General features: G+C 44.5%; 1 protein-coding gene across 1 annotated transcript in view; it reads right to left on the bottom strand.

Moving 5' to 3' along the window:
• Positions 1-5,751: 5,751 nt before the first annotated feature.
• slc7a9 (solute carrier family 7 member 9) overlaps positions 5,752-26,782 on the bottom strand; it is a 97,646-nt gene continuing 76,615 nt past the window's right edge. Inside the window, exons 8-12 of the mRNA XM_070896967.1 lie at positions 22,652-22,755; positions 17,648-17,744; positions 10,500-10,649; positions 6,883-7,057; positions 5,752-5,813 (exon numbers count right to left, since the gene is read on the bottom strand). Of these exons, the coding sequence (XP_070753068.1) occupies positions 5,752-5,813; positions 6,883-7,057; positions 10,500-10,649; positions 17,648-17,744; positions 22,652-22,755 (588 nt within the window). The remainder of the gene's footprint in view (positions 5,814-6,882; positions 7,058-10,499; positions 10,650-17,647; positions 17,745-22,651; positions 22,756-26,782) is intronic.

Consider the following 26,782-nt stretch of genomic DNA (forward strand, 5'->3'; position numbering starts at 1 on the left):
ATCATGCATGTTCTCGGGATATTCAAAGAGCTTTAAAGCCATTTGATTATATATTGCAAACATTGTAGCCAGTACAACATAGTCTCATATATAGCAAAAGAATGAAGGACCAGATTATCAGTTTTTGATGATTTTTGTTGGCTAAGATCCCTGCTCGTCATATGAGTACATGCAAAGTTTTGAGCATGTGCTTATCCAAAATTATTTTCTTGAGTTGGTGAACAGTATGCTTTGGTGACTTGCCCATCATAATTTATTCTTGAACTAGTGGTAAAGTATTTTGTTCACATGTTCATTACCCAATAAGGATGATGATTAATGAGGCTCAGCTTTCCTTAACGTATTTTGAATCACTATGTTCTAAAGCCTATGAAAATTCTGAAGATTGAGGACAAAATGATTAGTGACAATTTACCAACAGGTGGCAGTAGAGTAAAGTGGCAATGCACCTTCTCATTCTACAAAGCGATTGGATAAGCCTTCTAACTGAATCTGGAAGCATTTGAATAACATTATTGTAGATGATGCATATTAACTGTAGATATATTTGTCCTTTAAATTGTTAGATAATTACTATTGAAATAGAAATAAGCATACAAAATTCTGAATGTTGTCAGATTCAAGCATAATCCTAAGGTTAAACTCAACATACCATGGATAAAACAGGATATACAGATTGGAAGGAGACTACAGAGATGGGGAGGGGCGAGGCCATGGAGAGATTTGTAAACAAGGATGAGAATTTTGAAATCGTGGCGTTGCTTAACTGGGAGCCAATGTAGGTCAGCAAGCAAAGGGGTAATGGGTGAACGGGACTTGGTGCGAGTTAGGACACGGGCAGCCGAGTTTTGGATGACCTCAAGTTTACATTGGGTAGAATGTGAGAGGCCAGCCAGGAGTGTGTTGGAATAGTCAAGTTGAGGTGTAACAAAGGCATGGATGAGGGTTTCAGCAGCAGATGGGCTGAGATAGGGGCGGCGACGGGCAATGTTACGGAGGTGGAAATAGGCGAAATAACTGATTTCTACTTGGTGGATTTGTTTGATACTACAGCAAAGATCAAAGCTTCCTATGTGGGAAATTAGAATGATTAAATCTGGCTCTCACTTGACAATTAACTAATGAGGCTATGGTTCAATAAAAATTTTAATAAACACAAACATATGCATCACATTATAAACAGATTTTGTACAGGGTTCGTATCAATTGAAAATATACTAGACTATATATTTGGGATCGTTGCAAACAATAGCATTTACTTGCGCATTACTATGAATGTTAGATTGCAGAAATAATTAACAACTTACATTTATATAGCATCTTTAATATAGTAAAATGTCTCAAGATGTTTCACAGGAGCATTATAAAACAAAATTTCACACTGAGCCACATACGGGCAGATGACCAAAAGCTTTTTTATTTGTTCCTGGGATGTGGGCATCGCTGGCAAGGCAAGTCGCCGCCTTGAACCGCTGCAGTCCTTGTGGTGAAGCTACTCCAACAACAACAACTTGTATTTATATAGCGTCTTGAGGGAGGAAAACAAGGCGGAGAGGTTTATGCAGGGAATACCAGAGCTTAGGGCCTAGGCAACAGAAGGCACGGCCACCAATGGTTGAGCGATTTATAATCAGGGATGCTCAAGAGAGCAGAATTAGAGGAGCATAGACAACTCCCGGTGAGTGAAGGGGGGGCGGTGTTGTGGGGCTGGAAGAGATGACAGAGATCGGGAGGGGTGAGGCCATGGAGGAATTTGAATACAAGGATGAGAATTTTGAAATTGAGGCATTGCTTAACCGGGATTCACTGTAGATCAGCAAGCACAGGGGTGATGGGTGAGCTGGACTTGGTGCGAGTTGGGACACGGGCAGCCACGTTTTGGATCACCACTCATTTACATAGGGTAGAATGTGGGAGGCCAGCCAGGAGTGTGTTGGAATAGTCAAGTCTTGAGGTAACAAAGTCATGGCTGAGGGCTTCAACAGCAGATGAACAAAGGCAAAGGTGGAGACGGCCGATGTTACGTATGTGGAAATAGCTGTCTTAGCTATGCTGTGGTTATATGGTTGAAAGCTCATTTAAGGGTCAAATAGGACACCAAGGTTGCAAACAGTTTGGTTCAGCCTCAGACAGAAGTTGGGGAGAGGGATGGAGTCAGTGGCGAGAGAACGGAGTGTTCTTAGGGAATGAGTTCCAGCATTTTAACCCAAGGATAATGAACGAATGGGGATATATTTCCAAGTCAGAATTGTGTGTGACTTGGGAACAGCAGCACCTGTAAGATCTCCTCCATGCGCCTGCTGGTCTTGTCCTTCTAGGTGGTAAAGGTCATGAGTTTGGTAGGTGCTGTCGAAGAAGCCTTGGTGAGTTGTTGCAGTGCATCTTGTAGATGGTACACACTGCAGCCACAGAACGTCGGGTGAAGGAGGGAGTGAATGTTTAAATGGTGGAGAGGGTGCCAATCAAGTGGACTGCTTTGTCCTGGATGGTGTCGAGCTTATTGAGTGGTGTTGGAGCTGCACTTACCCAGGCAAGTGGAGAATATTCCATCGAACTCCTAACTTGTGCTTTGTAGACGGTGGAAAGACTTTGAAGAGTCAGGAGGTGAGACACCACAGAATACCCAGTAGCCACAGTGTTTGTGTGTCTGGTTCAGTTAAGATTCTGGTCAATGGTGACCCCATGATGTTAGTGGGGGATTCGGGGATGGTAATGCCGTTGAACATCAAGGGGCGGTGGTTAGACTCTTGTTGGGGATAGTTATTGCCTCGCACTTGTGTGGAGCAAATGTTACTTGCCACTTATCAGTCCAAGCTTGAATGTTATCCAGGTCTTGCTGCATGCGGGCATGGACTGCTTCATTATCTGAGGAGTTGTGAATGTAACTGACACTGCAATCATCAGCGAACATCCCCACTTCTGACTTTATAATGGAGGGAAGGTCATTGATGAATCAGCTGAAGATGGTTGGGCCTAGGACACTGCCCTGAGAAACTCCTGCAGCGATTTCCTGGGGCTATGATTGACCACCAACAACCACAAGCATTTTCCATTGTGCTAGGTATGACTCCAGCCAGTGGAGAATTTTTATGTGGATTCCCATTGACTTCAATTTTACTCGAGCTCCTTGATGCCTTACTCTTTCAAATGCTGCCTTGATATCAAGGGTAGTCACTCTCGCCTCACCTCTGCAAATCAGCTCTTTTGTCCATGTTTGGACCAAGGCAGTAATGAGGTCAGGAGTTGAGTGGTCCCGACAGAAACCAAATTGAGCATCGGTGAGCAGGTTATTGGTGAGTATGTGCTGCTTGATAGAACTGTCGACTATACCTTCCATCACTTTGCTGATGATTGAGAGTAGACTGATGGGGCGGGTATTGCCCGAATTGGATTTGTCCTTTTTGTGGAAAGGCATACCTGGGCAGTTTTCTTCATTGTTGGGTGGATGTCATGTTTGGGTAGAGGCGTGGCTAGCTCTGGAGCACGACAGCCAGGATGCTGGGGCCCATAGCCTTTGCTATATCTAGTGTGCTCAGCCATTTCTTGATATCATGTGGAGTGAATCGAATTGGCTGAAGACTGCCTTCTGTGATGGTGGAGGTTGAGAGGGATCATCCACTCGGCACTTCTGGCTGAAGATGGTTGCAAACACTTCAGCCTTGTCTTTTGCACTCGCGTGCTAGGCTCTGCCATCATTGAGGATGGGAACGTTCATGGAGTCTCCTCCTCCTGTTTGCTAGTTTCATTGTCCATCACCATTCACGACTGGATCTGTTGGTTGTGGGATCACTTCGCATTGTCTATAACCTGCTGCTTCCACTGTTTAGCATGTATGTAGTTGTGTGTTACAACTTCCCCAGATTGGCATCTTATTTTTAGATATGCTGTTCCTGGCGTACTCTTCTTCACTTCTCATGGAACCAGCGTTGGCCTCCTGGCTTGATGGTAATGGTAGAGTGATGGATATGCCACGCCATGAGGTTACAGATTGTAGTGGAATATAATTCTGCTGCAGTTTGGAGCTGCTAGATCTATACAGAATCTAATCCATTTAACATGATGGCAGTGCCACACAACACGAAGAGTGTCCTCCGTATGAAGACGTGACTTCGTCACAAGGTCTGGGTTGTGTTCACTGCGACCAATACTTCCTTGGACAGGCGAGGACAGTCAAAGAAGTAGGTTTTAAGGACCATCTTAAAGGAGGAAAGAAAGGAAGAGATGCGGAGAGCTACAGCGAAGGATTTCCAGAGTTTAGGGCCTTGGCAGCTGAAGGCATGGCTACCAATGGTGCAGCAATCCAAATTGGAGATACTCAAGAGGCCAGAATTGGTAGAGGTCCTCAGAGGGTTGTGGAGTTGGAGGAGATCACAGAGATGGGGAAGGGCAAGGCCTTGGAGAGATTTGAAAATTAGAATTTAAAAATTGAGGCGTTGCTTATCCAAGAACCAATGTAGGTCAGCGAGCACAGGGGTGATGAGCAAGTGAGACTTGTTGCAAGTTAGGGTATAGGCAGAGTTTTGGATTACCTCAAGTTTATGGAGAGTAGGACGTGGGAGGCTGGTCAGGATTGCATTGGAATAGTCAAGTCTAGAGGTAATAAACGCATGGATGAGGGTATCAGCAGCAGATAAACTGATGCAGGGGTGGAGTCGGAAATAGACAGTCTTAGTGATGGCGTGGATATGTGGTCGGAAGTTTTCGGGGTCAAATATGACACCAAGGTTGCGAACAGTCTGTTTCAGCCTTAGACACTTGCTGGGTAAAGGGATGGAGTCAGTGGCTAGGAAATTGAGTTTGTGGTGGGGACCGAAGATAATGGCTTCAGTCTTCCCAATATTTAATTGGAGGAAATTTCTGCTCATCTCGTACTGGATGTCAAACAGTCTGATATTTTAGAGACAGTGGAGGGCTCGAGAGAGATGGTGGTGAGGTAACGTTGGTGTTATGTGTACATGTGGAAACTGATGCTGTGTTTTCGGATGATGTTGCCAAGGGGCAGCATGTAGATGAGAAATAGGAGGGGACCAAGGATAGATCCTTGGGGGACACCAGAGGTAATGGTGTGGGAGCAGGAAAAGAAGCCATTGCAATTAGATAGACAAGAATGGAACCAGGAGAGTGCAGTCCCACCCAGCGACGACCGTAGAGAGTCTTTCAATGAGGATGGTGTGTCAACCATGTCGAAGGCTGCAGACAAGTCAAGAAAGATTAGGAGTGATAGTTTACCTTTGTCACAGTCACTAAGGATGCCGTTTGTGACTTTAATAAGAGCCGTTTCGGCACTGTGACGGGTGGAAACGGATTGGATGGATGCAAACGTGGAATTCCAGAAAAAATGGGCACAGATTTGCGGGCAACAACTTTGGAGAGGAACAGGAAGTTGGAGCTGGGGCGGTAGTTTGCAAGGACGGAGGAGGTTAAGTGTTTTTTTGAGCAGATGGGTGATAACGGCAGATTTGAAGGAGAGGGAGACAGTACCTGAGGAGAGATAATCGTTAACAATATCAGTTAACATGGGAGCCGGGAAGGGAAGCTGGGTGGTCAGCAGTTTAGTAGGAATAGGATCAAGGGAGCAGGAGGTGGGTCTTGTGGGCAAGATGAGCTTGGAGAGGGCACGAGGGGAAATAGAGAAAGATGTTTGTTTTTTTGATGTCAGGAAATATATTACAGCTGTTTCTGGCCCTTGTTTCCATCTCTAGTACCATAAAATATTAAAGGTGTGAATTAAAAGTGAGATGATGGGTACTTTTACTGTTCAGTCTCTGCTGGTGCCACCTCCATGAACAGCTGCAGATGTTTGGTAATGGGCCCTGGGAATACAATTTAAAGGTTACTATTTTATCAAAACAGTCATGAACATGATGTGGTCTGATGCAATCATGCAAAAATATTTTATACTTTCACAGTTACTCATATTAAAACTTATAAGGTGCTTTTGTTGACGAGGATATGAAATATATACCCAACAAAAATGAAAAACATCTTGTGCAGCTGAATATATTCTTAAATATGCTTGTTTTTTTCAAATTCATGTATCGAAGATGATGTGCTATCTGCTGAAATTCTATCTGATTTTACTCCTAATAAAAATAGTACTTGGTAAATTAGTCAATGAAAAATATTTTCTGCTTTTAGTCTAAGATTCCACTTAGACTAAAGCTCTGCATGAGTTTCTTTTTTGAGTTTGGATCTGGGCTACCCAAAATATAGTGTCCAAATGCTAGGTCTGAAAAGGAAGGTGAAATTTGTGAGAGAGAGGTTTTGCGACCAGAAAATACTTTATTACATGACATGAATCACTTGTGTGTCAAGGAATTCTGGCACAAGATTCCTGCTTGATGTTGTCACCAAATAGTTTTTATAATTTGACAAGTGCAAATGCTTCTTGAATCTTTTTTTAAATTTGAAAACATCTTCCCCCAAAAAATCCCTAGCAGGCCTAATACCAGCAGCTGGAAAACGTGGTGACAGATAACCAGTAACAAAGTAGTCTATTTATACCTCCTTGAGCCATTTGATACTCTTGGGTCTGCGAGCTGCTATTCTGAGCTGCCTGCTGGGAAATGGGTAAGAACAGCAGAATGCCAATGCTATCGCCTTGTATTTTATGGGAATGTGTTGGCCAGCCCCAGAGTTCAAAAACACACAATTCACTAGCTTTATCGTGGAATTGAATTTGCTGCCAAATGCTTATCCAACTTGGATCATTAAGTTTAAGTGATAACACCAAAAGGTACATACCAGACTATTTTTCTGATTTTATAAATCAATCCAAATAAGCCCAACTTAGATTACTTCACATTCTGTTTGTTTTGGAACTTATCCCCAGTTCTCAAGTTACATAATGGATACATTAAGCAACAAATATTTACTACTTACTCATTATTCTGCGAGTCCAGCTGAAGTGAAAGTAAACAAATAGGACGTAAAATATCAGTCCTCCCACAATAAATAGTGCACAATATAGGTATGCCCAGTCTGGGGAACCAATGATCGGAGCGAGAACCAAGTAGATTGCGACAAGAGTCACCACAAACGGGAGAACTATGGGGACCTGAAATGAGAATGCACACTGAGATTTTAACAATGCAAACCTGGGAGAAGTTTGAAGTTTTTTTAATCAACCAGCTTTCTGGCATGCAAAAACCCATCAACGTGTTCAAGAGACTCCAATTCAAGTTACTGAAAACCTGTAGGCTTTCTGTTTCTCCTATGTGGAGTATACACTTTATCTCTGTAGGCACAAATCCTATTTATTTAGGCCAGAGAGTTTAGGTGCAGGTTGGCAGAGCTAAGGAAACATGCATCCACAGGGATATTGTCAGCTCTTAACCAGCTGAATCATAGGCAGTCCCTCTGAATCGAGGAAAACTTGCTTCCACTCTAAAAATGAAATCTTAGGGACTGTGGTTCTCGTATTGGACTGTTCAGTCACCTGTTACAGGTGGGACAGACAGTCGTTGAGGGAAAGAGGGAAAGGGTGGGTGGGACTGGTTTGCCGCACGTTCTTTCCACTGCCTGCGCTTGGTTTCTGCATGCTCTCAGCGATGAGACTCGAGGTGCTCAGCGCCCTCCTGGATGCACGTCCTCCACATAGGACGGTCTTTGATAAAGTGCAACATTCCACTGACACCTGGGAGTTCCTGGCCAAAGAGGCTTTGAGGGTGTTCTTGAAACATTTCCTCTGCCCGCCTTTGGCTCATTTGCCGTGAAGGAGTTCTGAGTAGAGTGCTTGCTTTGGGTGTCTTGTGTCTGGCATGCGAACAATGCAGCTCACCATGGCAGATTACTGAATACGCTTTCATGAAGTGTGGTACAAGTTCAGTGTGTAATTTTGCCAATTCCAAAGACCTATAAATGTAATGAACAGCCCTACATTCTATTTTATTTGTTTTAGTAAAAGGTCGGTTACTTGGGACTGTTTGAGCAAAGTTGCAGTGTCAAGAAAAAGTTCACAAAATGTCTAGTTGCACAGTATTAAATCATGGGATAATAGATTGTGGGTCAGGGAAAGACCATCACAGAGACCTGGGAGCAGTTTGCAAAGCTGCCTTCTCAACCGAGTAACAATATTTGTTATAATGAGACCCAAAGAGGGGAAAAGACACAGCATTTAGAAACATAGAAATCTACAGTGCAGAAGGAGGCCATTTCGGCCCATTGTATCCCGCCATCCATCAAAGAGCCTTTGGTCAGCAGTCCTAAAGGTTACATATAAACCTATGAACAATGACGGAAAGGCAAAGAGCACCTAAGCCCAACCAGTAAGCCTCACCACAACTGCGACACCCCTTATACTAAAACATTCTACACAACACCCCAACCGGAGCCATGTGATCTCCTGGGAGAGGCAAAAACCAGATTAAAAACCCAGGCCAATTTAGGGAGAAAAAATCTGGGAAAATTCCTCTCCGACCCATCCAGGCGATCGAAACTAGTCCAGGAGATCACCCTGGCCATATTCTATTCTCTGCAGTGCTTACCATTATATCTGCTCCATCCAAAAAAAGGTCATCCAGTCCAATCCCAATTACCAGCTCTAGGACCGTAACCCTGCAGGCCACTGCACTTCAAGTGCCCATCCAACCATCTCTTAAAAGTGGTGAGGGTTTCTGCATCCACCACTCTTCCAGGCAGTGAGTTCCAGATCCCCACAACCCTCTGCACAAATCCCCTCTAAACCTTCCACAAGCCACCTTAAAACTATGCCCCATCGTAATAGACCCCTCCACCAATGGAAATAGATCCTTAGTATCCACTATGTCCAGGCCCCTCAATATTTTGTGCACCTCAATGAGGTCGCCTCTCAACCTCCTCTTCCAATGAGAACAAACCCAGCCTATCCAATCTGTCCTCATAACTAAGATTCTCCATGCCAGGCAGCATCTTAGTAAATCTCCTCTGCACCCTCTCTAGTGCAATCACGTCCTTCCTATAATACGGCGACCAGAACTGCACGCAATACTCCCGCTGTGGCCTAACCAAAGTATTATACAATTTAAGTATAACCACCCTGCTCTCTCATATTCTGTGCCTCGACCAATAAAGACAAGCATTCCGTATGCCTTCTAAACCCCCTTATCCACCTGGGATCTGTGGACAAGCACTCCAAGGTCCCTTTGTTCATCTGCACTATTAAGTGGCCTACCACTTAATGTGTATACCCTTTCCTTATTAGCCCTCCCAATGTACATCACCTCACACTTCTCTGAATTAAATTCCATTTGCCACTGCTCTGCCCACCTGACCAGTAGACTAATATCCTCCTGAAGCCCATGACTTTCCTCTTCATTATCAACCACACAGCCAAATTTAGTGTTGTCTGCAAATTTCTTAATCATACTCCCTATATTCAAATCTAAATCGTTGATATATACCACAAAAAGCATGGGTCCTAGTACTGAGCCCTGTGGAATCCCACTGGAAACATCCTTCCAGTCACAAAAACATCTATCAATCATTACCCTTTGCTTCCTACCTCCAATCCAATTTTGGATCCAATTTGCCACTTTGCCCTGGATCCCATGGGCTTTAACCTTCATAACCAGTCTACCATGTGGGACCTTATCAAAAGCCTTGTTAAAGTCCAGATATACTACATCATATACATTACCCTCATTGACCCTCTTGGTTACTTCCTCAAAATTCAACCAGGTTAGTCAAGCACGATCTTCCCTTAACAAATCTGTGCTGACTATCCCTAATTATTCCTTGCCTTTCCAAATGCAGATTTATCCTGTCTTTCAGGATTTTTTTCCAATAATTTTCCCACCACTGAGGTTAGGCTAACAGGCCTGTAATTACTTGGCCTATCCCTTTCTCCCTTCTTGAACAAGGGTATGACATTAGCAGTCCTGCAATCCTCCAGCACCATGCCCAGACCCAAAGAGGACTAGAAAATGATGGTCAAGGCCTCTGCTATTTCTTCTTTTACTTCGCTCAACAGTCTGGGATGCATTTCATCCGGGCCTGGGGACTTATCTACTTTCAAAGCTGCTAAACCCCTTAATACTTCCTCTCTCATTATATTTATTTCATCCAGAATATCACACTCCTCCTCGATAGCAGTATCTGTATTGTCCCTTTCCTTTGTGAAAACAAATGCAAAGTATTTGTTAAGAACCCTACCAACATCTTCCGCCCCCACACAATGATTACCCTCATGGTCTCTAATAGGCCCTACCCTTTCTTTAGTTACCCTCTTACTCTTAATACATTTGTAGAACATCTTGGGGTTTTCCTTAATTTTGCTGGCCAAGAATTTCTCGTGCTCTCTTTTAACATTCCTAATATTCTTTTTAATTCTGCCTCTTAACTTTCTATATTCCTCCAAAGATTCTATAGTATTTAGCCGGGGGAAAAAAAACTTTTGAGAGCGAAAGCCCACTGAGATCAAATGGGATTTCTGAAAAATAAATGTAAATTTTAATTGGTAAAAATAATGTCAGTCCACATAGTTACATTCATATCGGAAAGAAAGGTCACATAAATCAAACCTTTACTGGTCTTTTCAGACCTTTTCTTGTAAATCTCATGACAATCAGTGAGAATGTAGTCAGTCCATAAAAAATCCAGGAAGCAAAGCTGAAGTAGTTTATAAGTGTGTTAATATCCGCTGGAATTATGTAGATAATAGCTAGAAAGCCCTGAAAAATAGAGTACAGCATTAGACAATTAACTGACTGAAGAGTAGTTACAGATTGTATTTACATTGTATTTACCAGGATTTTTTTTCAGAAGTTGCGTGTTTCTAAAAAAGAACGGAGGTTGACACATGACATACTGAGGGTATTGGAGGTCCAACGTTCTGATCAAGCTAAATTAACGAAAGCAGCAGGGCATTTGACTACCAGCAACGGTAGGACTGGAGCAGGGTCAGCTTCAAGAAATGCATACGCTGTAGCTGTCTGCCAACTTCTAAGGCAAACTCTGGCACTACCTAAACAGTGCAAGAAATGAGTATGGATGTCCTACTAAAGGTTTTGGTGCCCCTGATCACTCAACTAAATGGGATGTATTAAGAGATCCCAGTCTTAGAAGTCCATGATCTTTACGGAAAACATGATGATGAGCATGCAGATGAACCTTAACTGCTACATACAAGATTGCAGTTTTTTGGCTATTGAAAAGATAAGCCTAGCCAACCAGTATTTCCATCACTGCAGACTTTATTAGCATTTAATAGTATCTACCTTAAAAACTTGAAATGCAAAATGAAAAAGGTCTATTCATTGGTGCTAAAACCATGAACATCTGTTGACTGCAACATTTCTGCCATCTTGGTTCAATTAAAGGTATGCCAATTGTTGTGTTTGGGGATTTTTGATGATTTAACTGAGGAGGAATTTTGGGTAAAACTGATAAAACACTCCTATTAAATTAAATTTGTCTCACAATGGATTAAATTCTCAGAGCGCCCAATATCTGGGAACGTGAATGCAACCCATTTTTCTGAGACAATGAGAAAGGAAATTGGGTGTAATATGTTGTGATGGCTTCATTCATGTGAGCTGAGGGAGGTGCTGCCAAGGAGGGCAGTAACTAGCCAATCCTCAGCTGAAGAGCTGGCAAGGGTCAGAAGCCAAGCCTTTAATTTTCTGTCCAGCTAAGGAAACAGTCCACAAGAATCTGGATTGAAAATAGTCACAAGGGTGACATTTTTCTAAGGTTAGAAGCAGCTAGCTCAAAACTTGTTAAGCTAGGTTTGTACTAATGGCTAAGCTTGCTTGATTCATTAATTTTTGATGTTATAAGGATCAATAGAGATTATAATGTATTTCACTGAAGATTGTTTTCAAGGGGTTTTCATTGTTGAAAATTGTAGCACGAATCAGATCTGTCTTTTAGCTCACTGAAAATCTACTTAGCTGCATTCAGTATTATCTATTAAACAGTTTGGGCCTGAAATTCCAGGGTCTCTGCTTTACTGCTGGAAGAGTGGTAGGTCTAAACTAAAAACAAAAATTGCTGGAAATCTCAGCGGGTCAGGCAGCATCTGTGGAGAAAAACAGTGTTAACATTTCGGGTCAATGACCCTTTGCCAATTCTGACGAATGATCATTGACCCGAAACATTAACTCTGCTTTCTCTCCACAGTTGCTGCCTGGCCCGCTGAGATTTCCAGCATTTTCGGTTTTTATTTCAGATTCCAGCATCTGCAGTATTTTGTTTTTGTGATCGGGCTAAACCTTTGGTCACCACAGAGCCCTGATGGTAACCCATCTAAAATCCTGGCGACAGGGTCACTTTCATAGTGCAACTAAGTGGCCTGTGTCTGTAGAGGCTTAAGAGGTGCTTGCCCTGATCCGGTATTCCTGAGATCTGGGAAGGGCAAAGATAAATGAGACACAGACATGATGGGCCGAATGGCCGCCTCCTGTGTCGTAATTTTCTATGAGCAAAATTTGTTTGAATATTCCAGGAAAAGGCTTTCTTACCAGCAATCTTGGGGCCAATTTAAGGCCCAGTATGGGACCTACTCCTCTCTCACCAAGCATATGTCCCACTGGGGCTATCAGGTGGCATAAATAGGAGAAATTTCTCGTGTAGCTCAAGAACACCCAACCACTGCCTTTCCCCCTCCCCCCAAAGCTGTCTGCACATATTGGGGTGGGTGCAAACAGGCAGACTCCCTTGCCCATTGTGGTGTATGTCGCACACAAATCACTGACTCCACACGGTCTGATGTTGATCTAACTGCTGTGACCTTCATCCTTTATTGTTCAACTCCAGAGTGCCTCTCAGGTGTGGTGGTCAGCCTTATATAGAGCCTGTTGCTGGTACTACCAGGTTTCCCACCACAGCGCCCTCTGTGGTGTGGCATAGTGCTTACATTACATTTAAGGTACTGGGACGATACACACATCATTACATAACATCACCTTCCCCCCCTTCTTCCCCCCGCCCCCCCCCCCCAACCAGGACGCAGGACAACGATACAAACATCATTACATAACATCACACTTGTCCAACGGAAGCAGGTAGGCATAGACAGTGGTACATTTTATCTGGTACATTAACTAGTTATTGACTGGTAACGGATCCCTGATTTCCTTGTTAGCCGTTATCATTAATTGTACTTCATCCATTATTTTGCACAAATACAGTGGCCATTCAGCATTAAAAAATTAATTCTTGTTATAAATTCGCCATCTCACATTAACATAGCTCATTTTAGACTCGCTCTGCCTTACAGAAGTCCTTTGTGGGGACCACCTCTTGGTAAGGCCCTTTTAAGACTCCCGGGTGCATTTCCTTTTTAAGGCGCCATCTTTGATACAGGAGGATTCCACAAGGCTTCTCCTTGGGCGCCGCCATCTTTGATGCTCTGCTGCTCTGAGCACGATGCCGCCGCCATCTTCTTCTCCGCCGCTCCGGATGCCCTCCACCGTCGCAGCCTCCGCTCCCCTCCACCGCCTCCCCCGCGGCCTCCCATGCAGCCGCCGTGGCTCCCGACCTCCAGCTGCTGCCGCCGCCCGAAGCTAGCTAACAGCTCCTCGGCAGGGCCCGCCCGACGGCAACTTCCTCGGCGGGGCTCTTTCGAACCGCCGGCCATCCTGGATCCCTCGCACCCCACCGGCTCAACCCCCCCCACCCCTCCCCCACTAGGCCCCACTCTGCAGGGCTGCTTGCCTGTGGGGGCTGAGGCTGCAGGATCTCTGTGGCTTGAGGTCCGGGCCTGGGGCTTGCCTGTGGGGTCTGAGGCTGTAGGATCTCTGTGGCTTGAGGTCCGGGCCTGGGGCTTGCCTGTGGGTGGATTGAGGCTGCAGCTCCAGCTCGGTCAGCGCTGCTCTCTGGGAACCCGGGGCACGGCAGCACCCCGGGGAGCAGCAGCCTGTGGAGTGGTGAAGTCTTCCCAGCTCCCATGGACCGTCCCCATCCACCTCCGGCCGAGGAGTGTCGGCCCATCGCCTGCAACGACCCACAAAGGTAAACCGTGCATCTCATCCCTGTGGGATACCTGCACCTCCGCTCTGCCAAGAACAGGTATTAGTTCCCTGGTGAAGGTACGCAGCTTCGCCGTGACCGGGACCAGCTTGGGCCGTGCAGCTGGGTTAATCCACAGTTTATCAAAAGTTCTCCGACTCATCAACGACGGACCCGAGCCCGTGTCCACTTCCATACTCACTGGGACTCCGTTGATTTTTTACTTCCCTTATCACTGGGGGCGAATCGTCAGTACACATGTACAGTCCCAACACCTCATCATCTTCTACCTGCTCCTCACTGAACAGTAGATCATCCCCCATCTCCTCAGCCACATGGTGAGTCTGATTTCTTTTACACATACGCTGAAGGTGGCCTTTAACGTGGCAGGCATTGCACGTGTACGCCGCAAACCTGCACCGGTGAGCCTCATGGCTTCTCCACAACGCCAGCATGGTGCTGTTTGATTGGCCCCCCTCGGCGGACTCTGAGTTCCAGGACCCCGAGGTCCGTGCTCTCTGCCCTGGGCAGAGCCACATTCTGCAGTTTTGTCCGTGGTGGGCACTATCCTGTGGACAGTGCCTGCCGGGTTCGAGACTGTGGATTATTTGCTTGGTGCTGCAAGTCGAGGTCATATGTGCCCGGCTGATGGCGATGGCCTTTGTCAAGGGTGACTGTGGGTTCCGTGGCTAGCAGCTTGTGAAGGAGGCCCTCGTGGCCAATCCCCATAACAAAAACGTCCCGCAAAGCCTCGTCAAGGTGTGCACTAAAATCACACGGCGCCGCGAGTCTCCTGAGGTCCGCAGCATATTTGGTGATATCCTGGCCCTCAGGTCGGCAGTGATGGTAAAATTTGTATCTGGCCGTGAGGATGCTCTCCTTCGGTTTCAACTGGTCCTGAATGAGTTCAGTTAGCTCCTCGTATGACTTGTCCCTGGCACTCCCGGGTGCCAGCAAATCCCTGACGAGACAGTAAACCTCATCGCCACAACTGGAAAGCAATATCGCCTTGCGCTTCTCTCTCATTGCGTATGTGTCCTCCGTCAGGTCGTTTGCTGTGAAGTAGTACTCGAGCCTTTCCGTAAAGGTCTCCCAATCATTGCCCACCTTAAAATCCTTTAGCGAGCCCAGAGTAGCCATAGTTGCGTGGAGTTTGTCCGCTTCCTCATCGCCAACGTGGTGTATGTAGCACACAAATCACTGACTCCACACGGTCTGGTGTTGATCTAACTGCTGTGACCTTCGTCCTTTATTGTTCAGCTCCAGAGTGCCTCTCAGGTGTGGTGGTCAGCCTTATATAGTGCCTGTTGTAGGTACTACCAGGTTTCCCACCACAGCGCCCTCTGTGGTGTGGCATAGTGCTTACATTACATTTAAGGTACTGGGACGATACACACATCATTACATAACACCCATGATCAGAATTTTTGATATAATATAAATGTAATGGAAACCATGCAGATCTGAATTCTTAGTCCCCAACACCCGGTAAATGAACTGCCAAATTATACCATCCTACACCCTCCTGCGCCCCCCCCCCAACCCCATAGATTTTCGGTCCCATAACCTTTTTTAGTAGGATATTCATGTCAGATGTACCTTACATTAAACTACCATCTGTTTATATTAACTTTAGTATGTATTATTAGTGAGGTCTGTGCTTTGATGGTGACCTGCTTTTTCTTGCTTGCCATGAGGGAAAAAATGTTTGTTCATAAAACTGAATCTGAAAGAATCTTGTTTTTTTTTTTAAAATCTACTCTACATGTTTCTTCCATTAAACAAAAGTACCACTTTGTTCTCTCTTTTTTGTTCCGTATGTTCAGAATGCTAAATGGGCTTATTTTCAGTATTTTTGAGCAAACCACCGGGGTAATGAAATCTAATTTGAAAAATGTATTGCCTTATTTTTCTCCGTGGTTAGGAAAGGATTAGAGCCAATTCTACCTGTGTTATGCCAACCTATGATGTGCAGATACATTCAGAGAGCAACTTCTGTGGTTTCAGAAAACAATAATGTTTTATCTAACAACTTAAGATAAGCACCTGTATAGCTGTAGTTCAAGCCTGGCCAGAGAAGCCCAACCCCAGTTTTTTTTTGCAGGACTTTGATATAATGACCCTGAATTTGTGGTCAGTATGATGGCGTACTCTCAGAATATGCCATTACCGCCTTTGAAATTTAGCATGCGCTAAATCCCAAACTTGCAATCTGTCACATTCCAACTCTGCATCGCTGTGCTGTACATTTCACCTACTCATTGAAATCAACAACTGGCAAAAAGTTGGGCTAATTGTTCACCAACAGTGCATTACTTACACTGATTTTTTTTAAAAGGCTGGTGCAAACAGGCGCAGGAGCCTATTGCACAGCATAAGGAGAGGGGGAATGAGAAAATTGTAAAATTTTGAGCTAGGTTTATATGGTCCATAAAAAGCATCCTAATCGAGTTTTATGGTTTTAAGGACACCTTCAGTAAAACGTATCTCAAGATTTTTCAGTGTTTGATCGAATTCTATTAATGCTGAAATCTTGCTTTGTGTATTAAATACTATTGCAATGATCGTAATTTGTTAATAAAATAGCATTTCTGGCTGCTAAATTATTTTGTGAGTTTATAAAAAAAAAAAATTCAGCAATTTAAAAGCCAAAGCCTGACATCAAATTGTTTAATATAAAAAAACACATGCGAATTGAAGAAAAATGTTTCAGCAATCTTTTGGAAAGTGCAGTGGGAATAGTAAAAATAAAACAAGGTCAGCTGCTTAGATGGACTTTCTGCAACACTTAATGCTGTTTTTTAAGTTTCCTGATTGGCTAAGAGTCAGGAAGTGAAAGAAGCACCGCCCCACATGATCCCAGGTTTGCATACGCACATCGGTGCATCCCTGGGATCTATGGCCACTCATAACTCTGCAGTGTCTGAAAGCAACTTCACAAAGGGGGGTTTGCACGAGGTAAGTGCGGATTTAGTTCGGATGTTGGCGGCGTACTCTTTAGCTATGCCACCGACCGCAAATTCAGGACCAATTTAATTCCATGTAGAGGTCGAATGAATGGGAAAGAAAGTTAGGTTATCTACTAAAAATATAGTTTTACACATTCGTTAGTCTTCACTTACAAAGCTCTTTTCCATCCATCTTTCTCATCTGCTGTAACTTTGTTATAAAAATATATTGTGCAATGTTAGATTATTTCATTGTCCTTCATGCTCTGGTACCTCCTCTAGTTACACAGTGTGGTGTGAAGTGTTTGACTTTTTTTCTCATATTCAAGGCAATATTCAGCCTTCTGTAGGCACTGAACTGAATTCAGGATTTAGAATTATCCCTGCATTTGGCTATACAGCAGGTCACTGATTCCCTGCCCATAAATAACAATTTCTAGTTGTTAATAGTACGGCATCAGACAATCTCAATAAACCTAGGAGGAATTCTGTTTAAATTTCTCTTTGAATGTATTGCATTTCAGACCATTATCATTTGCAGTCAGTTTTCATGGTGGTGCTCCAAGCATAATTTTCACTCGCTACATTTTCAGCAATTTCAGACACTATCTAGACTTTATAAAATATTAATAATAATGGTGGTCTTCCATTACTGCCACCACTGTGGATACACCAAAACGGCTTACTATCATTCTGACATTCATATTAGTACACTGGCACCAGACTATCCTCATTTTATTAAGTTGTAAATGAAAACATGAATTACTCACATTGAACATGAGAGCCGGTGAAGGTGTTAAACGTCTGATGTTGATGTATGACAAAATCTTAATCATATGACCCTCACGGGCTGTGGCAAATGTAAGTCTGTTAAGAAAAGATGAAATCAAAACAGTTGTCCGGATGCACAGATATTTAAGTTTCAGTTATCAACTAACTTTAATGATCAAAAGATATATACGGAGCACATGTACCAATGTACTGAATCAGTATGTGTGGGAAAGTGAGTCTATGCCTGTTTCCCTATGCAATATTAGCAGAGAAGGAATGTTTCATTTTTTTACAAAAGAAGCAAGTCGATTTATTTCACTCTTACACCTCCTAACCAATGCTCCCAGAGCCTGGAAGTAGATTGTCTGGCTGAGCCATTGGATATGATTGAAGTATGTGCTGAAACAGAGGGGTCAAGTTTCGGCCTGAGTTGCTCCTATTTTTTTGGAGCAACTAGTTTAGAATGGAGCATCTTAGAAATTGCAATTCTCGGCCTTTAGTTTGCTCCAATTCTAGTGAGTTAGAACAGTTTCATTTTAGAACAGATTTTTTCAAAAGGGGGCGAGTCCTGTCACTTACACCTGTTTTGCAAGTTTAGGCAGCAAAAACTTGCTCCAAACTAACTTAGAATGGAGCAAGTGTAGACTTTTGTACGCTCAGAAAAACCTTGCCTACACTTAGAAAATCAGGCATAGGTTACAAATCAGGCGTAGGGAACGGGGGTGGGAGGGGGGTTTACAAACATTAAACACTTCACTTTTACAAATAAAGAGCCATCATCAATAATAAATGATAAATAAATCAATAAATCAATCCAAATAAATTTAAAAAATAAAACATTTAAAAAAAAATTAAAAATCACAATAAATAAAAAAATATTTCTACTCACCTACTGCAGCACCAGGGAGAAGGGGGAGGGGGAAGAAGATGGGGGGAGAAGAGAAGAAGATGGGGGGGAGGGGAAGAGAAGAAGATGGGGGGGAGGGGAAGAGAAGAAGATGGGGGGGAGGGGAAGAAGATGGGGGGGAAGAGAAGAAGATGGGGGGGGGGGAGAAGAGAAGAAGATGGGGGGAAGAGAAGAAGATGGGGGGGGAAGAGAAGAGAAGAAGATGGGGGGGGGAAGAGAAGAGAAGAAGATGGGGGGGGAGAAGAGAAGAAGATGGGGGGGGAGAAGAGAAGAAGATGGGGGGGAAGAGAAGAGAAGAAGATGGGGGGGGAAGAGAAGAAGATGGGGGGGAGAAGAGAAGAAGATGGGGGGGGAGAAGAGAAGAAGATGGGGGGAGGGGAAGAGAAGAAGATGGGGGGGGAGAAGAGAAGAAGATGGGGGGGGAAGAGAAGAAGATGGGGGGGGGGAGAAGAGAAGAAGATGGGGGGGAGAAGAGAAGAAGATGGGGGGGGAAGAGAAGAAGATGGGGGGGGGGAAGAGAAGAAGATGGGGGGGGGAAGAGAAGAAGATGGGGGGGGGAAGAGAAGAAGATGGGGGGAGAGAGAAGAAGATGGGGGGGGGGGAGAAGAGAAGAAGATGGGGGGGGAGAAGAGAAGAAGATGGGGGGGGAGAAGAGAAGAAGATGGGGGGGGAGAAGAGAAGAAGATGGGGGGGGGAGAAGAGAAGAAGATGGGGGGGGAGAAGAGAAGAAGATGGGGGGGGGAAGAGAAGAAGATGGGGGGGAGGGGAAGAGAGAAGATGATGAAGAAGCCCCGCATGCTGTCGATGCCGGGCTGCTGCCGCCGACTCTTCGGGCGGGGCCCGCCCCAGCGAGAGGCCGGGTGGGTGGGCCCCGCTGACGAGGTAAGATGCGCAGGCCACTCGGCCGGGGATAGGGGCGACGTCCCTTCGGCCTGGGATAGGCCAGCAGCTACTGTGCACCCGCGCAGCTGCCAGCACTGTTTTCGGCGCAGGGCTGTAGCTCCGCCCCCAACAGCTCCTGCTGCGCTGTGCCGAGGTGGAATTGGGCCTACAGCTATCTGAGAATCGCGAGGTCAGTATTCGGCACAATTTTTGTTGTATAAATTAGGCAGGCCTCTCCGATGTGTGCCGTTCTAGCGGGCGGCTGAAACTTGACCCCAGAGAGAGGGATTAAAAAAGTAGAAATAAGTACGAGTTGCTAACTGAGAAAGTTGGAGGATGCAGCTCTTTGGTAACATTATGGGCTCAATTTTTCCCAGTTATCTGCGCCGTTTTTTTGGTGCATGCCACTTTTTTTTGGCCTAAATTAAAATATCCAAGTTTCCCAAAGATTGTGCGCTGGTGTAACTTAGTTATGATTTTTTTAGGTTAGTTTTTTTTTGCGTCATTGGGGGCGTAATCTGCTGCCTGCATCAATTCTGGCCATTTAAGCAAGTTTGGCCAGCTCCGATTTACTCCAGTTTTTCTGAGGATGGCGTATGTGACCGCTGTGGAAAAACCTTCTCGGCAGTTAAGAAAATCGGCGCAGCAGATGCAATTCCACGGTCCGGACAGCAGCAGCAGAGAGCGGGGAGGGGGGGGGGGGGGTAGCGAGTGGAGTGGAGTGGAGGGAGGCAGGACTTTCAGCCAGGGTTAGGAGTGGCAACCAGCACCAGCAGGGGAGGGAAGTCTTTTGGCCAGAGTTCAGAGTGGTAACCGGCATCAGGAGGAGGAGGCCCTTTGGCCAGGTCTAGCAGTGGGCACCGGGAGGGGGAAGCACTTCGGCCAGGGTTATGAGCGGCACCAGGAAGGGGGGGAGGTGGGGGGGATAGACTTTTGGCATAAACACTTTAATAATTTAATGATGAAATGCTGCTGCAATGTGCAAGGTGTGCAGGTTGCTGTGAGCTGGCCAGAATGTGTTGTCTGTGTCACTTTCCAGCCTCAGCCCGCAGTGTGACCCTGGTTACCAGGACAATCCGATCTATTTGGTGCAGATCTTAGGCTCCACCCCCCAAAGTTAAAGGACTGGCTAAGCGGCGCCAAAATCAACAATTCAAATGGGGAAAGTTGGCTGATTTTTTTTTTGGCGTAGTTGGACCCAAAAATAACGGGTGTAACTCTTCAAGCACACCAAAAAACAGCTTTGGGGAAAATTAAGCCCAATATACCTGATCTTTTCTCATAAAGAACTGCTTTTTTTATTGACAGAGGAGTCCTCTTAATTCCTGGCTGAACAAATGTACCCAATGCAGTGCAATGTGATTCAGCGGTTTTGATTAGTTAACTTAATACAGTATATCACAAGAAGTATTCTCTCCCTTATCTTTCTGACCCATGTGAACAGGAAAGTACCTATGGTCTATTCACTGCCTCCACCAGAGTTTGATTGCAGATTGTGATCAGCTGTGTCAGTGTTGGAACATTTGCCTGTTACTGAGTCATTATGGAATTGCTTAATGTCGAAGAGGGTGTTTTCCTGCTCTCTGACCGCTATAGTTAAAATTAGAATTGCCAGAAAAAGATAAAGATACCCTCCTTTCTGAAGGAGCCCATTGGACCTATGGCAATGGACTTCACTCCCTTCCAAGCAGATGGCTGACTTTGTACAGTGGATCACAATTGCATCTCCTATATTAGACATTGATGTGATGCATTGATGCTTGATGTTTCAGCTATCCCTCAAGCTGAATACCAACCAGTTTATCTCGACACAGTAGTTTCAAACCTCAGCTAGCAATTGTCTGTCCTATCTTGTAATTCTATTGTATCAGAAAATCCTCAGCTGACTTTCTTCCATATAAACTATCCTGGTTGTAATGTAGAGCTTATACAGTATTGCATTCAAAGAACTGGGAAGACAGCATGACCTACCGTTACATACCTTGCAGGGTCTCGTGCGTTATTTTAATTGAAGAAACTTATTCTTTTCCAAGGTTCCACCCAACCAACTCCTCAATTTGTTCTTTTCAGGGTGTTGGGGTGGGGATGGGGGCTTGCACTGTCTATATTATCATTTTACTATTGCGACGTCCTATATTTGAATCAATTTGTGTATCAGAATACCCGAGGCCTGGAGGGTGAATACAGCTTGTGAAGGATTCTTTCTTAATATCCTTGCTATAGGTAGTGTTGAGATTCTCCTAGGTTTCATCTGATACTCTGGGCTAGGCTACATATTTAAAGAGAGATTTGTCACCCTGCCTGATTCATTTGTACAATGTCAAAAATGGACACCAATACTTATGGTGGGGGTGGGGAGGGCTGGAAATGTCAGGAACGCAGTGGCCCTGCCGAACTTAACGGCAGGATCTCGTTATCATTTCTTTACTCTATTTTCGGCCAGCCTGTCAATCTGGAAAGCCAGTGGTAGAAGACTGTAGTCCGGGATGGTTGGGGATGGTCCCTGGCAATTGGGAAACATTGGTTGGTGGAGGGTCAGAGAGTCAACCGACATTTGGGTTGGAATGGGGACCAGGAATCATTGCAGGTTGATGTGGGGGGCGGTGGGAATTGGATTGGCAATCAGGAGGGAGGGGGAACGGGAATAATTTTGGGGTTGTGGGGGGCTGCCAATTACAGCGAAATATTTGCTTCAGGAGCATGGGAAGCACTCCTGCTCCTCCTCGCCCACAAGCAGTGCCATCAGAAGGACTTGCCTGCTTGATCTGGCTTCTCTCACTTCCCTTTAGCTGCCAGATTTCCTGAGCTCTGGGAAACCCGGCCGCCCAGTGTTAAATTTAAATGGCTGCCAAAATATCAGGAACAGAGCCTCCTTTACACATTATATTTACGGTTAAAATGGAAGCAGGTGCGTTCACACTGGTTTGGGATTAGGTTTTGCAAGTTTGCTGATTAAACCCATCTTCTGCCCATCATGAGGGTGTTAAAAATGACCCCCCCCCCCCCCCCCCACTTGCTCTTTGAAAAGGAGGGGTTATAAAAAAAGTCAGAGCACCATATCTTAGCCTACTGAAGCTAGCTCATGAGTAACATTTGCAGTGCTCTAGAAATACATTACCTATACATCCCCTTAGCCAGAGAATAGTGTGATATAATGGAACCTAAATGGGAAAATGCATCTTTGTTCTTTGTTTTAATAAAAAGTATCTTTTACCTGCCGGCTGTGAAACAGGAACCATTTGCTGCTCCAAAGGTAGAAAATACAACAAAAAGTGGAACTATCCAAGAGGCCGGTGTGAGGACCCGATCACCAAAAGTCTGTTACAATAAATAAATGACGGAGAATGTCACAAGTTTTCCTGTTACAGTGGCAAAGAATTTCAAGAGATTTATTTTCAGATGTAATTCTACTTAGTGGAATATGTCGTCAGGTTTGTAGCTTTCTCTGTAGATTTAAATACACCATTGGAGCATTGTGTTAATAATTCTCATCCAAACAACTTATAATGAATGTATGGAACATTCTTTGAATAATTTCCCTTTTAAATCATCATTTATCCTTATCCACAGTAAGCGGAAACTTCATTCAAGATACTTGTGTATGAGACTTGGGACTTTTCTGATGAAAAGTGGGAGCCCATTCATGTTGCAATTTTTAAGCTGACTACTTGCAACTGACTATGTGAGGGTTGACAATATTTGGACTTCATAAGTTGCAGTTTTGACACTGGCAGTCCACAGGAGTGTTGAAAATATTAGCGAGCCTGGCAACTTTTTCCATATCTTTTGGGCATGTTCTCAAATCCATTTATAATTGAGAAGATCTATAAATAGATCAAGATCATTACTGAATAACATATATTTAGATCCTAGTTATAATCTGCTCAGACTCTATGGAGGCACCATTTGACCTGCTTATGGGAGTGTATTTTATTGAACATTCTTCTGTTTTACTGAAACCTTTCTGCATAGGTGGAAATATGATCCTGATTTGCTCCTTTGGAGTATAATCAGTTCTTGTCTTCAATCCTATTGAACACTCCTATACATATTAGACAGTAAGGAAAAGAGGGAATCTCATGACAAAATCAGGAAAGGTTTGACAATGTTTTGAGGAGAAGTAGATTACAAATCCAGTTATAATGCACATCTCTGCATGCCTATTATAAAGCTATTGGGATATAATGGTTACATTTTGTAGATTAAACATTTTCTATGCAGGGCTAACACATTCTGGTTGTTAGAATTAGGATCATGTTCTAGTACATTTTACTTCAACCTTTCTAGTATTTACCCTTCTTATCCAAATATGCTTTGAGTTGCAGTGTTTTTCTGAACGATGACATTCTATTGTAGAATGTAACTTTTAATTGGCATAAAACTACTTAAAATGCTGAAGTTCATAATCAAAGGTCAAAATATTTAAATAAATTTTGCCTAGTTGCATGTGATGAACTTATTTGTATATCGCATTTTACTTTGTACACTTGGGAAACCTTGATACGGAAAGATGGGTAAGATGATCCAAACTGGAGAAGCTGGGGTTGTTCTCCTTAGAGCAGAGAAGGTTGAGAGGAGATTTGATTGAGGTGTTCAAAATCATAAGGGGTCTAGACAGAGTAGATAGAGAGAAACTGTTCCCATTAATGGAAGGATCGAGAACCAGAGGACACAGATTTAACATGATTGGCAGAAGAACCAAAGGTGACATGAAAAACTTTATTATGCAGCGAGTGTTAGGATCTGGAATGTAGTGTCTGAAAGGCTGGTGGAGACACCTTTAATCAGGACTTGGATAAGTACCTGAAAGAAAAAAAATTGCAGGGCTACAGGGAAAAGTCAGGAGAGAGGAACAAGCTGAAGTGCTCTTGTAGAGAGCCAGCACAGGCTGAAGGGCCAAATGGCGGCCTCCTGTGCTATGGGCTCAATTTTCCCCAATTATCTGTGCCGTTTTTTTTGGAGTAAATAAAAATCTCCAAGTTTCCCCAAAGTTTCTGTGCCAGCGTAATTCGGTAAGGTACGATTTTTTGCGTCGTAGCCTGATGTCTGCGCCAGTTTTTCAGATTTAAGCAAGTTTGGCCAACTTACAATTTTCCTAGGATGGCGTATGAGACCACTCCCAAAAAACCTTCTGGGCACTTAAGAAAAAGCAGTGCACAATACACAAGGGGCACAGAAAGACACCATTGTTTCTAGCCGAAGTTTTGGAGGGAATGGCAGGCGGTGGTGTAACGTTTCTCATGTTGGTATCAAGCTTATTCTTTCAAACATCTCGGGTAATACGCACTTCTTGATGGGGGGGCACTGGCAGGCAGTAATGTGAAAGGCCCGGCTTGGGCCTCTTCAGAGGCTGGTCTGGGGATTGGAGTGGGAGTGGCAGTTAATTCCGTCAATGGCCGCGGGGTCTGGGCGTGTTCCCTTATTGAAGCAGCTAACTCTGACATTCCCTCCCTCATGTTCACCGACAGTGTATCAGCTACCTATGACATTCCCTCCCTAATGTGCCCGGACAGTGTTCCCATTTCTCGCGAGAGTGTTGTTACTTCTCCCGACAGTCCCAGTACCCAATCACCCACCCCAGCGATGGTGTCCAGGAGTGATCGCGTAAGGTCAATGCTCTCCCCACTCTTTGCCATCATCTGAACCACATCTGTTACATCCTGCACCTTAGGAGAGCGCTGTCGAACTCTCCTTCCCCTCCTCACTCTGAGTGTGGCTCGCTACACCCCACTGGGACCCGCAGCCTTGAATGGTGGGGCCCTGGGTGTGGCTTACTGCACCCCACTGGAACCCGCAGCCTCAGACAGTGTGAAACCATGGAATGCTCCAACACTTGAACCACTCAGGAAAGGGGCTGGCACCTCAATGGGTGGCACCAGCACCTCCTCCAGAGTGAGTACAACAGTGGGGGCTACATCCTCCCCCCCCCCACCCCCCATGCTCTTGGTCTGGAAGGTAGGATTGGAAGATGTTCTCTTCAGGCTCGTCCGCGTCTGAATCTCCTTCTGCATCAGCTTCAGCCTCATCAGGGTTGGCCTCAAGTTCTGCAAAATATAACAGAACAGACAAATAATTAGCAGCAGAGGAGGGGGCAGGGTGGCATGAGTAGGCTCACACAGCGCAGACAGCAGGCTCATTTGAAAGACCACGATGAATGATAGCACATTGCATCAACCGAAGCGTAGCTGAGGGAGACATCCTCATGAACAGAAGCATGGCTAGCCCGCGCAGTACTTAACATTTCACAAAGCCAGACTGTGTGGAATTTGCAGGACTTACCTTCTCCTTTGAGTGTAGGCCCAGCTTGTGCCAGTGGTGGTTGCTTTTCTCCAGGCAGGACACATCAAAGCAGCGACCTTCTCTTGCACGGGTGTCTGTGGGTGCAGATTGGCCAGGCCTCCTCCTGTTTGAGTTCTCTCTTGTTGTATACCACCTTTCTCTGCAAAGATGAAAATATAACTTTTTAGAGAGGGTGTCTTTATGCTGGGTGGGACATATACAGATGGTCACATTTACAATTGCAATTCCAGTGAATAAATGAAAATATTACTCACACGAACTGCTTGACCAAGGTCCTGCCACTTCTTTTTGCACTGGCCTCCGGACCTCAGGGTGGTTACCATTGCACAGTAATCTTGTGAAAGTTGGTTCCAGCGTTTCTTCATTTTTTTTGGTGGAACTTTTATTTGACCTCTGCTGGTGTCCAGCTCGTGTCATCTGGCTTCAATTACAGTAACCAGGGCCTCCACTTCATCCTGTGAGAAATTCTTGGTCCTTGAGCTGTGCTGCATATTGCAGCTCTGATTATTTCCACTCAGAATTAAAGTTCTCGCACACCACTCAGAATTCAAGTTCGCACAAGACCAGGAGCTGTACTGGGCATGCGCGCCCATACCAGTCACGTCAAAAACGTAATTTTTATTTTCAGGCACGTGCAGGAGGGGGAGGGCATCCTTTTTTCAGTGCAGACTTTAGGCTCCACCCCTCCCTCCCCCCAAAGCTAAAGGACAGGCTGCGCTGCGCCAATTTCAAAAATTACAATAGAGAAACTTTAAATGCTTTTTTTTGGCGTAGTCGGGCCCAAAGAAAACTCTTCAAATATGCCAAAAAACAGCATTGGGGAAAATTGAGCCCAAGGATTCTATTATTTCACTTTTTAATTTAATTCAGCCATGACTGTCAAACTGATGCTAAATGTGTTCATCACTTCTTTACCATAGAATTCTATATTGGGATAAGGAGGGCGATTTAAAATACACATTGGGACCTTACATTTGTATATCTGAAAGAATAGATTTATTTTCTTGAAATAAATAAAATATACTTTCCAATCAGACATTTCCAG

This window comes from Pristiophorus japonicus, chromosome 13 (genome assembly GCF_044704955.1).
Source record: "Pristiophorus japonicus isolate sPriJap1 chromosome 13, sPriJap1.hap1, whole genome shotgun sequence".
NCBI classification, from domain to species: domain Eukaryota; kingdom Metazoa; phylum Chordata; class Chondrichthyes; family Pristiophoridae; genus Pristiophorus; species Pristiophorus japonicus.